Source organism: Hyperolius riggenbachi, chromosome 6 (genome assembly GCF_040937935.1).
Source record: "Hyperolius riggenbachi isolate aHypRig1 chromosome 6, aHypRig1.pri, whole genome shotgun sequence".
In the NCBI taxonomy this organism is placed as follows: Eukaryota; Metazoa; Chordata; class Amphibia; order Anura; family Hyperoliidae; genus Hyperolius; species Hyperolius riggenbachi.
The window spans coordinates 252291385-252308461 of NC_090651.1; the positions used below are offsets into that span (position 1 = coordinate 252291385).

Here is a 17077-nt window from a genome sequence, read left to right on the forward strand (position 1 = left end):
TACAAATAACACGGATCTAGTGGTCACCTGTGGAGCAGGTGATTCAGACCTTACTGCAGTCTAAGAGATACAAATAACACGGATCTAGTGGTCACCTGTGGAGCAGGTGATTCAGACCTTACTGCAGTCTAAGAGATACAAATAACACGGATCTAGTGGTCACCTGTGGAGCAGGTGTAAGTGTTAAGGTGCAAACAGTAATACCATGAGGACCGCACCTGGAAGACAGGCGCAAGAGCAGATAGGAACACTGCTCAGCAACAAGTTCCCTCCATAGTCTGGACTCTCCACGGGGAGGAGCCAGACAGGGAGAGGGAAGGACAAAACGTGAGTGACACCAGAGAGAGGGTGTCACTAACAGGTCTGGGAACTGCCCCCAACAGTAAGGCCAGTTCTCGAGGTCGGGCAATCCAGGTCGTAAACACACAGACAGATACAGTACAGATTCAGGAGACAGATACGGAATCCAGTAAACAGGCAGGGTTTGGCAACGGAGTATCAGAGTAGCAAGGTACAGAATCAGAATGAAAATACAAAGTCCAGGAACGAGCAGAGTTTGGCAACAGGGTATCAGAAATAGCAAAGTACAGAATCAGAGTACAGGAGGATAGTCAGGCAGGCAGAAGGTCATAACAAATAATACAGTTCAATATTCCTAACGCTAAGGTGTGAGGTCCGTGATCATCAACACCTTTGGAAACTATGCTAAAACACAGATACAATTCAATTAGTACATTACGCTATCAACAGAATCTGGCTAAGTGTGGATCCCCGGCTCCGGCCGGTTCTAGCACACTTTGGGATCTGCCTATGGTCTGAGTGCTGACACACAAGCATACACGACGACAGACCAAGACAGAGTAACAACTCCAGGTTTAAATACTGACAGCAGATTCAAGCAGCCCCGCCCGAGGGGCTGAACCAACCTGCAAAGAAGATTGACAGGTGGAAGTCAGCTGACCACAAAGTCAGCTGATCTGTCTCCTCTGCCCTTAAAGGTCCTTTAGCTCCATGTAAAGGTCCTTTTACTCCATGTGCAGGCGTGTGGACCCAAGCTGCTGCAACAGAGATCCCTGTCCCAGCTGAGTCGGGAAGCGACACCCGGGATGGCTTGGCCAGAGAGGCGACATCAGGTGTGAAAGCAGCTGCGCTGCTTTCCACCACAGAGGTAACGATTTAAATCGTTACAGCTGTGTTCTCTGCCACCTCCCTCTTGTACACAGAGAGAGCTGTAGTGCCGACTCTCCTTCTTTTTTTCCTGCCTGTAATTTTTTCCAAAATTCAAGAGGGTGCTTCATCTCTGGTTCTCTTTAATGGCATCTACCAATACCTTGCATTATGTCTGGAGGTGCTACCTATAATGATAGCCATACACTGTACAATATTTTGTTTTTCGCAATTAGACGTTTAATAAGACAAGATGAAAACAAAATTGTATAGTGTATGGCCAACTTAAAGTGGGATAAAATGCCATTTTATCTGAAAATAAATTAAAATAAATCATCCAATAAGAAATTATTTTGCTTACCTATCCTGTTGTTTTTAGTGTCACACTGTGATATTTTCATTGCATTGCACTGCCTTTTTTTACTGCAGGGTAATGCTAAAGCAATGAAAACCTATGGCGCATTTCTTACCTATCGCGATGTGATGCGACGGAAGTATCTGATTTGACTCGACGACAACAGCACGTTATGGAAGTGTTAGGAAGTGAGTGCTAGAGAGCATCACTTCTGGCTTGGCTTGCAGCTTGAAGTGAGATTACACGCATTGCCGCGGTAATCTCTAAAGGCTACGTTTAACGTTACGGTGCGATTTAATCATCCGATCACACAGCACCTATAATGCTGGTTTGTAGTGTGAAAACGGTCTTAAAGTGTACTTGAGATGGGCATAGTAAAAGATTTTATACTTATCCGGAGCTTCCTCCAGCCCCATGAGCACTGATGTGTCCCTCGCTGTCCTCCCGAGTGCCTCCATTCACATGGTATCGGTCCCAGTAATGTGGCTCAGTCGGCTCTTCTGCGCATGCGTGGCCCCTCCGCGAAAGTGCAGAAGAGCCGACTGGCATGATTGACCCAGATTCCCCGGACCAATACTAGGCAAACGGAGGCACTCGGGAGGACAGCGAGGGACGCATCGATGCTCATGGGGCTGGAGGAAGCCCTGGGTAATTATAAAATCTTTGACTGTCTGAGATTTACCTTAAGAGAAATGTGCTATAAAAAAAAGAAAATGTTTCTGATTTCTATTTTTACTGTTTCTCTGTGTAGCCAAAGAAACAAAAAGAAATTGTATGCCTGGTACACACGATGAGATTTTCTGTGGAGATTTACTGCCAGATTAATTATTTCCAACATGTCCGAACTGATTTCCGATCGATTTTCCATAGAGGTGAATAGAAAATTGATCAGAAAATCAAATCGAACATGTTGGAAATAAATAATCTGGCAGTAAATCTGCCAGAAAATCTCCTCGTGTTTACCGGGCATTACAGATTACTGTCCCTCCCACAGCAAACAACACCTAGATAATAGGCTTACATTACTGTGTAAACTCTTTAAAGGGGACCTAACTCAGAATGTCCTCTCTGCTCTAAAAGATACGCAATAGCATAATAACCTTTAACCTCCCTGGCGGCACAAAATTTCTGAGGCTGCGTCCGTGGGAGGGATTTTTTAATTAAAGTTGTTGTAAACCTTGTAGCTAGCACTGGGCTAGCTACCATTGGCCCCCAAGTCCCCCCGCACCCTTCTGATCCCCCCGATCGCCGCCGCTATACGTTACCTAGCTGCGATGCCGCGAGAGCCGCAGCCTCCCCAATGAGCTTCAGTCATCGCTATGGCGACGATCACACATGTCTTTTTTTTTTTTTTTTTTTTTTTATTTGCATTTTGAGGTAAGCTGTAATACTGCAGCTTAACCACTTAAGTACCAGCGGTCTCTGCCCCCTTAAGGACCAGAGACCGCTGGTACAAGAACGACGGAATCCCGACAAACCGCTGCGCATACCCCCCGCAATTGCCATCATCGCCGCTCGCTGGGACCATCCTGACATCCACTCTGTAAGATTAGATAATTTAAAAAATAATAACCAGCACCATTAGAAAGGTAAAACGTGGTTGGACAGAAAGCAGAGCAAAAATATCTTGTTCAAGAAATCTAAAATAAACTCTGTAATATCCAGTAAGGAGAAATTACATCAGCTGTTTTTTTGTTTTTTTCCCAAACCTAATAAAAAGCCGATATGTAATAAAATTTTATATGGCTTATGATTAAGCCAGCTATTCAGTCTTTTGCAGTGTCTCCCCGCAGACATGTTAGAACAGAAGCTGATATGATCAGTTCCAACTTTGCACACAAAGCACGTTTCATTCAGCGCTTTTTCACACTGCATGAGCTTCGATATGATTTTAAAAGTGCATGCGGGTTGCCGATCACAAGGGCATCGTGACATAGTGATCGCGGTGCCCTGTACAGTGTGGTGCAATCCGATTTTAAGCTAACCACAATCGCAGTGTTTACTGCAGTCTTTCTGCGTTTGTGATTAGGTTAAATCAATGAGAGTGCATGCAAATCTCATAGCAAACGCAGTGCTATGCGATTTGTGATTTTAAAAAGTTCCTTTTTTATCTTTTCACGTCAGGAAACGCAATTGCACATTCTGATCGCACCCATAAATTGCGGCAAAACATGCACTCAATATGAACTGAAAAAAAATTCTGTTTAGAAGGGCCCTCAAAGAATTTGCAAAACTACCTGATTCCATTTATAATAAGCTGACAAAAATTCAAGGTAGTCCTCTCCATTCAAGAAATTGTTACTTTTGGTAGAAAAATCGGTTACAGAAACAAACTCTGCAAACCCACAAAAAGTCAATGAGACTGTTAGATCTGTTAAAGCGTTTTAGGGATCCGTTTTTACACAGATCAGTTTTTGATCCTTCCAGTGTGAACTGGGTCTTATGCTTTAACTGCTTACTGATCGCTCCACGCCAATTGGTGTGGATGCGGCGGCAGCCCCAGGACCGCTCAACGCTAATTGGTGTGAAGTCCTGGTGCGAGGTTTTGCAGGAGTTCGCGCACGCTTCTCTGCTTGAATGATGGAGCTTAGCTCCGTCATTAGTCTCCCAGCGGCGATCCCCGCTAGGAGACTGTTAGACGGCAAAACTGCCGTCTATTTACAATGTGCAGCGCTGTACTGGAGACAGCTGTGTGACACGGCTGTCCCCCTGGGAGGCACAGAGAGCGATCGGCTATCATAGGCTGATGTCTGTAAGAGCTAATCTCTGGGATTGGCTGCCAGGGGAAAGAGGGAGGGTGGAAAATAAAATAATAAAAAAAAATGCCCAAATTTATTTTAAAAAACAACAAATAAAAAATAAATACACAAACACCCCAGCAGTGATCAGAGCCCACCAACAGAGATTTGTGTTGGTGGGCAGAAAAGGGGGGGGGGATCGCTTGTGAGCTGAGTTGTACGGCCCTGCAGCGAGGCCTTAAAGCTGCAGTGGCCTAAATTGTAAAAAAAAATAACCTGGTCACTAGGGGGGTGTAAGCTTATGGTCCTCAAGTGGTTAAAGTGTACTTGAGACGAAAACAGTCTCAGGTACCATACTTACCTGGGACTTCCTTAAACACCCTTGAGGCTGCTCGGTCCCTCGCAGTCTACCCGGTTTGCTCCTGTCCCCCGCAGTATAGCCCGTTAGCCTGGCCGAGTCGCGCTTCATCATGCATGTGTGGGCCCGTTACTGCGCCTGTGCAGTAACTACTGTGCAATTCTCCCGGCTTGCGCGTTAGATAAAACACTGCTTCAAAGACTGGTGCTTGGTTCCCTTTAAGTTCGCTATAACATACAATAGAAATGTGTTATAGTTATAATTGCATTTGTTCCAGGATAATGGCCTCAATTCACTAAGATCATGCTGGAGATAATAAGGCAAGAGAAAACTTACCTCCACACAGGGAGAGAGTTATCTTTATCTCTTCATTCATTAAGTTACCTCCTCTGTAGTTATTTTCACACGCAGTTAATTAACAGCCTGTCTTTACGTTTAGAATTCTTGAGTTATTTTAAGGATTGAATAGTTAACTTAAAGACAGAAGAGTTAACTTTAGGTTTCCCTGAGGTAAAATGTTTCCTGAATACTACATGCCTTATCACCATGGTGATTTCTCTAGAACCGTTATTAAAGACAGGAGATAAGCTTACTGAATTGAGGCCAAAGTCAGCTATGTAAAACTCACAGGTCAGTCTAGCTCAGAGTACAGCATTCCTGGTCACCATATGTCATCAAATACATTTGTCTGCTATGTTTACAGAGCAGCTTACAATCATGCAGGAAATGTTTTATGAGCTGCATTTAGTGTTCAAAGAACAATCTGTTGAAATTCCATGGCGGTGGCTAACCTTCCTTGTTTGTAATTGACAAACTTCCTAGCAGTGAAAAACATTAACCCTTTCAGCAGGGCTGTGGAGTCGGTACAAAAATCTTCCAACTCCGACTCCTCAGTTTATGAAACCACCAACTCCCAAAATGGCTCCGACTCCTTAGTCTAATACTTACCAGGGCCATGAATTTTGTACACAAATCATCCGACTCCGACTTCTCAGTTTATGAAATCACTGACTCCGGGTACCCAAAATTGCTCTGACTCAGACTCCTCGACTCCGACTCCACAGCCCTGCCTTTCAGTAGCATTTTTTTCTTTACAGAGTACATATAGTGTTATTAAATAACACAATCTGCTCTTACAGATTGTGACTATAGTTCCACTCTGTATGTATCTGTTTTACACAACAAACGGTCCCCTGCTTACAAACAGGTTATGTTTCGGGAGTTTGTCTGCTAGTTGAATTTGTTTGTAACTTGAGTCAGATATTACCATATTTTTTGGAATATAGGACACACTTATTCTCCCCCAAAAGAGAGGTAGAAAAAGTCACTGCATTTTATATTCCAAATACAGGGAGTCCCCGACTTACAAATGCTCATCGATATAAACCGCTGATCCACTGCAATTTTGGGGAATCCCTGTATTGTGTCCTCTCTTGTCCCCATGTCCTCCTCTGCTCTGTACACAGTAATTAGCACCTGATACGAGGGTGCCCATGGCGATCAGCTGCTCTCCCTCACTGTTACTTAGTGCCGGCTTTCCTGATCAGGCCATTACACGCGACCCGTACCTGGGAACAGCGAGGGAGAGGTCTTGATTGTCGTGGGCACCCAAGGTGAGAGACACAATCGGCTTATGCTGCTATTAACTCTGCATGGAGGGTAGCAGAGGACATAGGGAGACAAAAAAAGAGGACACAGTGGGACAAACGAGGGCACAGGGACAGTGGAGGACACAAAGGGGCATGGAGGAGGACACAAGGAAGACAATAGGGGACACAAAAGAGCATAGAGGAGGACACAAGGAGAACAGAGGCGGACACATGGGGGACACAGGAGGGAAAGAGGAGGGCACAGGCGGACAAAAGTGGTACAAGGTGGGCTCAACAATTAGGGGGAGAACATCCACACGATGCCCCTGCACCATGACTTCACAAGGTTTAGTATATTTTTCCCTGGTTTTTGTCCTCTAAACCTAGGTGCGTCTAATAGTCCGAAAAATACGGTATATATAATGAAACATGGATAAATTATTTACTTTTAGACAACTCTGGATTTGAATATACAGTACAAGCAATGTTTTTTTGGTTGTTTTCAACATGCTTTTACTTTGTTTTAAACTACTTATAACAGTTTATACAATACTGTAGCATGCAACAACAAGAGTAAGTATTAAAAAAACAGGGCTGTGGAGTCGGAGTCGAGGAGACAGGGCAATTTTTGGGTAGTCGGAGTTGGGAGAAAATGCATCGACTCCGACTCATAATGAATTTAAACTGTAATTAAAGAGACTCTGAAGTCTATTTTTTCACTAATTTTCTCATATCAACCTGTTAAGAGTTGATGCCAGAGTTAAATCGCCGCATCCCCGCGGCAGATGGCTGATTTATTACCTAGAAAGCGACCTGCAAAGTTCTACGACTTTGCAGGTCGCAGATCATGCTGCCCTGGCTCGCAGGGCTTTTCTTCCTGAAGAGGCTGAGCTTTGAGCTGTAGCTCTGCCTCTCCGCAATCAATCTCCACGGGTCTCCGCCTCCTCCCCGCCCCTCTCAGTGAAAGAAGAATGAGAGGGGCAGGGAAAGGCGGCGATCCGCAGAGATTGACTGCGGGATTGACTGCGGAGGAGGCAGAGCTACAGCCTAAAGCTCTGCCTAATTAAGGAAGTAAAGCCCTGCGAGCCCGGGAGCTTTGCAGGGCTAATCCTCAGCTTTAAGTCTGTCATCTGCCGCGGGGATGCAGCGATTTCACTTAGGCATTAACTCTTAACAAGCTGGTATGAGAAAATAAGGGGGAAAAAAGAGACTTCAGAGACTCTTTAAAATAGAAAATATGATAAAATGTTCTATTTCTCAGATAATAGTCATCATAAATAATTTATATATACAGTAATAGCTTTGCTTAATCCTCAAAAATGAAATAAACCAATCAAAAATAGTTACTTGTGCTGCTTCAATAAAGCAGTCCCCGTATTTTTAAAGTCAGATATACATATCTGATTGTGACTGTATATATGATGTGTACACAGGAATCTTTTATATATACTTAATAACATATATGCTGTAAGAATAAAGCCTGATGTGTAACTGTGTCACTAATAGAGATGCTCAATGAGATGGAAATAATTCTGCGTTGATGCTGGTTTATGCAAATGTATGCACTTCCTTTGCTCATGAAATCGAATAATTTGTCATGTTGTTAAAATTTGGTTTGGTGACTACGAATTAAAGGGTACCTGAGATGGATGAAAAGAAAAAATTTATACATACCTGGGACTTCCTCCAGCCCCCTTCAGGCTAATCCAGTCGCTGTCCTCCTCCGCCACCTGGATCTTCTGCTATGAGTTGCGGTAACTCAGCCAGTCAGCGCAGTCCGGCCACTCCCACAGCCAGGAACATTCTGCACCTGCGCAATAGTGCTGCTCAGGTGTAGTACGCTCCCAGCGGCGGAGTGTGTGCATGCGCACTACGCCCGACTGGCTCAAGTACCTGGACCCATAGCAGAATATCCAGGTGGCGGAGGAGGACAGCGAGGGACTGAATCGCCTGAAGGGGGCTAGAGGAAACCCCATGTATGTATAAAACTTGAATTGCATCTGTGGGCTGGTGCACACCAGGGCATTTCTGAAGCATTTTTCAAAACTCTTGCAGGGGGAAAACGGCTTGGCTAATGAAAGTGAATGACATAGTGCACACCAGAGCGGTTCGTTTTTTCCGACAAACGCAAACTCAGGGGCTGCAACATTTTTTAGATTTCTGAGGCGTTTCTGCCTCAATGTTAAAGTATAGGAAAGTGGAAACAGCTCTGATAAAAGCTAGAGCGGTTTTCCAGGTGTTTTTGTTACAGAAGCTGTTCAGTAACAGCTTTACTATAACAATATAAAAAACGCTAGGCATGTTTAGAAAACCTCTCTAAACATGCCTAGAATCGCTCTGAAATCTGCTTCAAAAACCTCTAGCAGTTTGCAAATCTGCTAGAGGTTTTTGGTGTGCACTGGCCCTGTCTCAGGTTTAGTTAGTTACACAGTAGAACTATACTCTACATATGCACTCCCCACAGAGCTGCAGGGAATCCACTGAGAATGTTGTGCACATTGAACAGAGAGGTGTTGTCTATCACAGGTTTGTCAGAAACCTGGTTCGGATTGTGCATGAAGAATGTGTAATAGAGGAAGAATAGCCTCATTCTCCTGCAGAGTACCTGCACATCACTCTTACATGTACCCACAGTCACATTGCCTAGGGCCTGATAGATGTTCTTTGTTCCTGTCTTCTACAAGTACTCTTACCAAGGACAAGTTTTAGTCTATGACTAAAAGTATTAGAGGCAGAAGATCTGCCGGCTAGCTAGGTAACTAGTATTGTTTAAAAGGGAATAAATATGGCAGCCTCCATATCCCTCTCACTTCATTTGTATTTTAAAATTCTTAAGCATTGGCAGTTAAGAGATGCATTTCATGTTACATACTTTAAGGCTGCTTCCCCACAGGGACATTACAGGCGCACGTTAGTGCAGCCTGTAACGCTCCCCCAACGCACAGCAATGTAACACAAGTGGGCTATTCACACTGCCCACGTTGCGTTACATGTAACGCTGCACCTTCTTCAGAAAGTGCAGCATACTATAGCGTTACAGCGGCTTCAGCCGCGTTAGACTGTCTGCACATGCTCAGTAATGTTGGGGAGGAGCGGAGAGCGGCCAGGCACATGGCTAATTAATATTCACTGCACGTTGTGACGTGCAGTGTTTACTTCCTGGAGCGGCCGCTCTGTGCGGCGATTGGCCGGCGGGACCACGTGATGCCGCATGCGTCCAAGAGTACGCATCACGGCATCACGGACGCCAGAGTGAGCTGCACAACGCGGCTCACTCTGACGTCCACATCGAAGAGCACCAGGCGTCGCGTTAGGTGCACGTTATGCGACCTTAACGTGGCACCTAACGCAACGTCTCAGTGTGCAAGTAGCCTTAATCAACAAAATTGTAATATGCAAATTAGAGGAGTCGGAGTCGGTGGAATCCTAACCTGAGGAGTCGGAGTCAGTGGATTTTTGTACCAACTCCACAGCCCTGAAAAAAAAAACCCCAGTTATGTATATTTTGTACGTGGGGACAACTTTGTATGTATGAAAAATTATAACTTGAGTCGTTTGTATGTAAGGGGGCTGCCTGTATATCATGTCCAATTATGTCTTAATTCTCCAACTTTTTTTTGCAAATTGCTCAAAGTCTGGGAGCACATGTGTGTCTGCAATTTTGCAAGTGTTCAGGGGGTTTGCGGCACTCTGCGTTTGTTATGCATTTGCAATTTTCTACGCTCTTTGGGAGTTTTTCAGTTTGTGATGTGTTAAATTTGGAAATGCAGTAAAAAGCAAACTGCTGTTCAACTTAATAACACGGCAAAAAATGCAAATGACGTGATTCCAGAGTGGGGCTTTGACTACAAGTATGCATTTTGACGTGTGCATCAATAACGTTCAGGATTTTAATATATGTGCTCCCTGCCTAAATCAGCCCAGGTGTAACCAGCAGAGAAACAGGAAGAACAGACAAGATGCAACCATGTCTTAGGCAAGGGTCAACCTTGTAAAAGTCGCGTGCGCTTTGCCACAGTGCGAAATATAAACTAACAATATGCACTACTTTTCCTGCGAAGTGCGAGTTGCATGCATTTCCTGCATTATGCATTCAAGTGGGGCAGAACGCATCAAAAAATGCACATTGAAAAAATGCAACCTTTTGCACAGGGAAGCCTCTGAATAATCCAAAGGCAGTGACCCTCTGAACCTATTTGACAATGGCTTGTTGAATAAGCTTGCACAGCCATGCTCCCGTCGGTCTACGAGCCATTCCATACTATGCAGGCGTAATAACAGACTGCGCAGTAGCATAGAGCTGCTCATCTACTACTTTTTCCTCCATGTACAATCGGCTCGGTGCTGGGGGAAAATGCCAAGGAACCCTGGTTGAGAAAGCCTGGCATAGGCTGTCAGTGTCAGGCCGCACTTGTACACAGATGGGAGCGCAGCACTCTGTAGCACCTAGAGGCTTTACTCCCCCCGCCCCCCCCCCCCCCTGGATTAAAGTGAACCCGAGGTGAGAGTGATATGGAGGCTGCTATATTTATTTTCTTTTAAGCAATACCAGTTGCCTGACTGTCCTGCTGATCATCTGCCTCTAATACTTTTAGCCATAAACCCTGATCAGGCATATGCAGATCATGTGTTTCAAACAATACGGTGGGATGCAAAAGTTTGGGCAACCTTGTTAATCGTCATGATTTTTCTGTATAAATTGTTGGTTGTCCGTTAAATATATCCTATAGGAGACACACACACAGTGATATTTGAGAAGTGAAATGAAGTTTATTGGATTTACAGAAAGTGCGCAATAATTGTTTAAACACAATTAGGCAGGTACATAAAATTGGACTGAAATCAATATTTAGTAGATCCTCCTTTTTCAGAAATTACAGCCTCTAAATGCTTCGTGTAGGTTCTAATGAGAGTCTAATGAGATTCTGGTTGAAGGTATTTTGCACCATTCCTCTTTACACAACATCTAGTTCATTCAGGTTTGATGGCTTCTAAGCATGGACAGCTCTCTTTAACTCACACCACAGATTTTCATGAGATGGCCATTCCAGAACGCTGTACTTGTTTCTCTGCATGAATGCCCTAGTGCAGGGGTCCCCAAACGTTTTGGGTCGAGGGCCGGGTCAACCTAGTTCAGACTGCTGGGGGGCCGGAGTATACATAAAAGGATGTCTTTGCGGGCCAGACAGTGAAGCATACCTAGGTGACAACCTGAAGTCCAATTGGACAGCAGGGTCCCCTGATGTAGAATTTGATTGGAAACCAGCGAATTACTGTTTTCTGGCTTCCATGTGGATGGGTGGTGCCAGCACTGCTATTCTATTTGTGGACCACCAATATTTAAAGATGTAGCTGACCGCATCTACAGGGAGTGCAGGATTATTAGGCAAGTTGTATTTTTGAGGAATAATTTTATTATTGAACAGGAACCATTTTCTCAATGAACCCAAAAAAACTCATTAATATCAAAGCTGAATATTTTTGAAAGTAGTTTTTAGTTTGTTTTTAGTTTTAGCTATTTAGGGGGATATCTGTGTGTGCAGGTAACTATTACTGTGCATAATTATTAGGCAACTTAACAAAAAACAAATATATACAAATTTCAATTATTTATTTTTACCAGTGAAACCAATATAACATCTCAACATTCACAAATATACATTTCTGACATTCAAAAACAAAACAAAAACAAATCAGTGACCAATATAGCCACCTTTCTTTGCAAGGACACTCAAAAGCCTGCCATCCATGGATTCTGTCAGTGTTTTGATCTGTTCACCATCAACATTGCGTGCAGCAGCAACCACAGCCTCCCAGACACTGTTCAGAGAGGTGTACTGTTTTCCCTCCTTGTAAATCTCACATTTTATGATGGACCAAAGGTTCTCAATGGGGTTTAGATCAGGTGAACAAGGAGGCCATGCCATTAGTTTTTCTTCTTTTATACCCTTTCTTGCCAGCCACGCTGTGGAGTACTTGGACGCGTGTGATGGAGCATTGTCCTGCATGAAAATCATGTTTTTTTTGAAGGATGCAGATTCCTTCCTGTACCACTGCTTGAAGAAGGTGTCTTCCAGAAACTGGCAGTAGGACTGGGAGTTGAGCTTGACTCCATCCTCAACCCAAAAAGGCCCCACAAGCTCATCTTTGATGATACCAGCCCAATCCAGTACTCCACCTCCACCTTGCTGGCGTCTGAGTCGGACTGGAGCTCTCTGCCCTTTACCAATCCTGCCACGGCCCATCCATCTGGCCCATCAAGACTCACTCTCATTTCATCAGTCCATAAAACCTTAGAAAAATCAGTCTTGAGATATTTCTTGGCCCAGTCTTGACATTTCAGCTTGTGTGTCTTGTTCAGTGGTGGTTGTCTTTCAGCCTTTCTTACCTTGGCCATGTTTCTGAGTATTGCACACCTTGTGCTTTTGGGCACTCCAGTGATGTTTCAGTCCAGTGATGAAATATGGCCAAACTGCTGGCAAGTGGCATCTTGGCAGCTGCACGCTTGACTTTTCTCAGTTCATGGGCAGTTATTTTGCGCCTTGGTTTTTCCATGCGCTTCTTGCGACCCTGTTGACTATTTTGAATGAAACGCTTGATTGTTCGATGATCACGCTTCAGAAGCTTTGCAATTTTAAGAGTGCTGCATCCCTCTGCAAGATATCTCACTATTTTTGACTTTTCTGAGCCTGTCAAGTCCTTCTTTTGACCCATTTTGCCAAAGGAAAGGAAGTTGCCTAATAATTATGCACACCTGATATAGGGTGTTGATGTCATTAAACCACACCCCTTCTCATTACAGAGATGCACATCACCTAATATGCTTAATTAGTAGTATGCTTTCGAGCCTATACAGCTTGGAGTAAGACAACATGCATAAAGAGGATGATGTGGTCAAAATACTCATTTGCCTAATAATTCTGCACTCCCTGTATAAGTAATACATTTTGTGTTGGGGGGCCGGTTAAAAAAAAAACCTCAGGAGCCTTAGTTTGAGGACCACTGCCTTAGTGGATTTGAGCAGTGTTTAGGGTCGTTGTCTGGTTTAAAGATCCAGCCCCGTCGCAGCTTCAGCTTTGTCACTGATTTCTGGACATTGGTCTCCAGAATCTGCTGATACTGAGTGGAATCCATGCGTCCCTCAACTTCAACAAGATTCCCAGTCCCTGCACTGGCTACATAGACCCACAGCATGATAAAGCCACCACCATATTTTGCTGTAGGTAGCAGGTGTTTTTCTTGGAATGCTGTGTTCTTTTTCCTTCATGCATAATGTCCTTGTTATGCCCAAATAACTCAATTTCAGTTTCATCAATCCACAGCACCTTTTTCCAAGATGAAGCTGGCTTGTCCAAATGTGCTTTTAGCATATCTCAATCGGCTCTGTTTGTGCTATGGGCGGAAAAAAGGCTTCCTCTGCATCACTATCGTATATAGCATTTTCTTGTCTAAAGTGCGCTGAATGGTTGAACGATGCACAGTGACTCCATCTGCAGTAAGATGATGTTGTAGATCTTTGGTGCTGGTCTGTGGGTTGACTTTGACTGTTCTCACCATTCATCGCTTCTGTACGAGATTTTTCTTGCTCTGCCACTTCGAGCCTTAACTTCAACTGAGCCTGTGGTCTTCCATTTCCTCAATATGTTCCTAACTTTGGAAACAGACAGCTGAAATCTCTGAGACAGCTTTCTGTATCCTTCCCCTAAACCATGATGGTGAGCAATCTTTTATCTTTAGGTCATTTGAGAGTTGTTTTGAGACCGCCATTTGCTACACTTCAGAGAAAATTAAAAGAGGAGGGAAACATACAATTGACGCCCTTAAATACTTTTTCTCATCATTGGATTCACCTGTGTATGTAGGTCATATGTCACCAAGCTTGCCAAGCCAATTTGAGTTCCAATATTTAGTTCTAAAGGTTTTGGAAGCGATAAAATGATAACAGTGCCCAAATGTATGCACCTGCCTAATTTTATTTAAACAATTATTGCGCATTTGTAAATCCAATAAACTTAATTTCACTTCTCAAATATCCCTGTGTGTGTCTCCTATATGATATATTAAAGTGATTTTTTTTTTATTGTAACAACCAACGATTTATACAGGAAAATCATGATGATTAACAAGGTTGCCCAAACTTTCGCATCCCACTGTATTATCAGAACTGACAAGATTAGCTGCATGCTTGTTTCTGGTGTTATTCAGACACTGCTGAAGCCAAATAGAACAGCAGGATTGCCAGGCAACTGTTATTGTTTAACCTCCCTAGCGTTCTGGATGAGCTAGGCATGTCCAGAGACACCGGAGGCCACCGCCCAGGCCCTGCTGGGCCGGTTTGAATAATTTTTTTTGGAAACACACAGCTAGCACTTTGCTAGCTGCGTGATTCTCCGATCGTCGCCGCCTACCCGCCGCGTAATAGGGCCCCCCCTCAGACCCCATGCGCTGCCTGGCCAATCAGTGCCAGGCAGCGCTGAGGGGTGGATCGGGACTCCCTATGACGTCATTCCATTCGTCACCATGGCGACGGGGAAAGCCCTTAAGGAAATCTCGTTCAGAACGGGATTTCCTGACGGGCACAGGCGCCAGCGGCGATCGGAAGGGTGGCTGGGAATCGGAAGGGAGGGGGGTATCATGTAGCTAGTGCTAGGCTAGCTACATGATTAAAAAAAATTAGGGGTAAAAAACTATGCGCAGCCATGTGGCTGCATAATCAAACCGCTCAGCAGGTTAAAAGGAAATAAAAATAGCAGCCTCCATATTGCTCTCACCTCGGGCTCACTTTAAAGGGAAGGTTCAGGCAGCGCTTAAAAATAAAAAAATCCAAATCCACTTACCCGGGGCCTCCTCCAGCCCGTGGCAGCCAGGCTGTGCCCTCGGCGCCGCTCCGCAGTCTTCCGGTGGCGAGCCCGACCTGGCCAGGCCGGCTGCCAGGTCGGGCTTCTTCTGCGCTCCAGAGCGGCGCCAAGGGCACAGCCTGGCTGCCACGGGCTGGAGGAAGCCCCAGGTAAGTGGATTTGGATATTTTTTTTTTTTTTTTTAAGCACTGCCTGAACCTTCCCTTTAAGAAAGCATTTTACTAAATGAAGTCTGAATTTTGGGTTTTAAGAAAAATTGCTTCAGCTTTCATTTGCAAACAACATTTAACTGTGGCACAACAGGGACATTGGCCATAATTCACAAAGCTTATCTCCTGTCTTTAATAATATTTCTGAGCTGTTTTACTGCTATCCCCATGGTGATGAATCATTTAGTATTCACTATACAATTTACCTCATGCAATCCTAAAGTTAATGATTCTATCCTGAAGTTAAGGGTCTTATTTAGCAATGTAAACAGGTCAATATTTAGTATAGAAAAGCATAAAGGCTAGAGAAGTAGCTATAGTCATGATACTATGTTTTGCTGAAATAGCTGTTATTGTCAATAAGAAAGATTTTTTTTCTGGTGAAAACAGGCATTTTATGTCATCATGGCGAAACATCCTATAGAAACTCTATACACATCTACACGAGCATTGTCAACTGAAAACATGGTTCTGGAGAATAAAAGTTTAGTCTGTTGTAGTAGGCGTTTGTGGCCCTGCCGTCAGAAGACTAAAAGGTTACAATTTGATGCATTTAGTTTAGATTTATTGTTCAAGAGGTTTTAATAGTCTTTCTTTTCTTTTTGTGTTTTTCTTCTTCGGACAGACATACTTCGATTCTCAGACCTTTTCACAAAGTGTTGATTGCCGTCCAAGAGAGTACAAAAATAACGGGGTATGCTGCCCCATGTGTGATAAAGGTAAGTGAATCTGTAAATCTCAAACTCATGTCAGTCATTCCTAGACTAGCTCCTATTAATTTTAAATCCTGTCAGCGCAGTTATGAGCAGTCCATGTATTCATCCTCACCTGTAAATTAAAAAATAAAGTTTAGATACTTGTTGGATATCTAGACAGCCTGCTGTAACTATTTCTTAACCTACTGCTGGAAAGACAGTAACAATAGCAATAATATTTTATAGCTCTTTTCTCCCTGGGGACTCAAAGTGCTGTGTCTCAAAGGCGTTACAGTCTCAAAGGCTCAGGAAAAGAGGTGGGTTTTTAGCTTTTTCTTAAAGCTGTCCAGAGAAGGGCCCTCTCGCACTGACTGTGGAAGAGAGTTCCATAGAGTAGGGGCTGCATAGGAAAAGGCCCAAGCACCAAATGTTAAGTGTATCCTGGGAATAACCAGATTCCTATTTTTGGCAGAGTGGAGGGGCATAAAGTTCCAATAGATCCACTATGTATTTGGGTCCCATGTGGTTTAGAGCCTTGAATGTCAGCAGGCAGATCTTAAAATGGATTCTCCATTTTACTGGCAACCAGTGAAGAGTTTGCAGTACTGGGGAGATGTGTGAGCTGCGGGAACATTGGTTAGGGGTCTGGCTGCTGCATTCTGAACTAGTAAGGGGCGCAGAACCCTATCTGGGGATCTGATGAACAGGGTATTGCAGTAGTCCAGGCGGGAGGATGCAAATGCATGAACCCGGGGCAGGTAAGTCTTCAGCTGGGATAAGGTGCTCGTTTCTCGCTATATTTCTCAGATGGAAGGAGGAAGACTTGATGACAGCTGATACGTGCTGTCTCAGTGTTAGCTTGCCATCTAGGATCACCCCAAGGTTTCGCACAGTCTTAATACTGTACGGTATCTCCTCCAATTTCTAGTTTAAAGTGGTTAGAGTTTTGGACTTTATCCATCATGTGTGGCCTGCATACTACCAACACCTCTGTTTTCTCAGAGTTCAGCCTCAACCAGCTGGTGTTTATCCAATTTTGCAATTCCACTAGACAGGCATTGATAGATACTGATGGTTCTTGAGTGCCAGGGTTGAAGGACAGATACAG

At 44.0% G+C, this 17077-nt stretch overlaps 1 protein-coding gene across 2 annotated transcripts in view; it reads left to right on the plus strand.

Annotated features, from left to right (window-relative positions):
- Positions 1–17077, plus strand: part of TNFRSF14 (TNF receptor superfamily member 14) — a 187559-nt gene that overhangs the window by 39332 nt on the left and 131150 nt on the right. For both annotated transcript variants that reach the window (XM_068240693.1, XM_068240692.1), the window contains exon 2: positions 15900–15993. In XM_068240693.1, coding sequence (XP_068096794.1) covers positions 15900–15993 — 94 coding nt within the window. The remainder of the gene's footprint in view (positions 1–15899; positions 15994–17077) is intronic.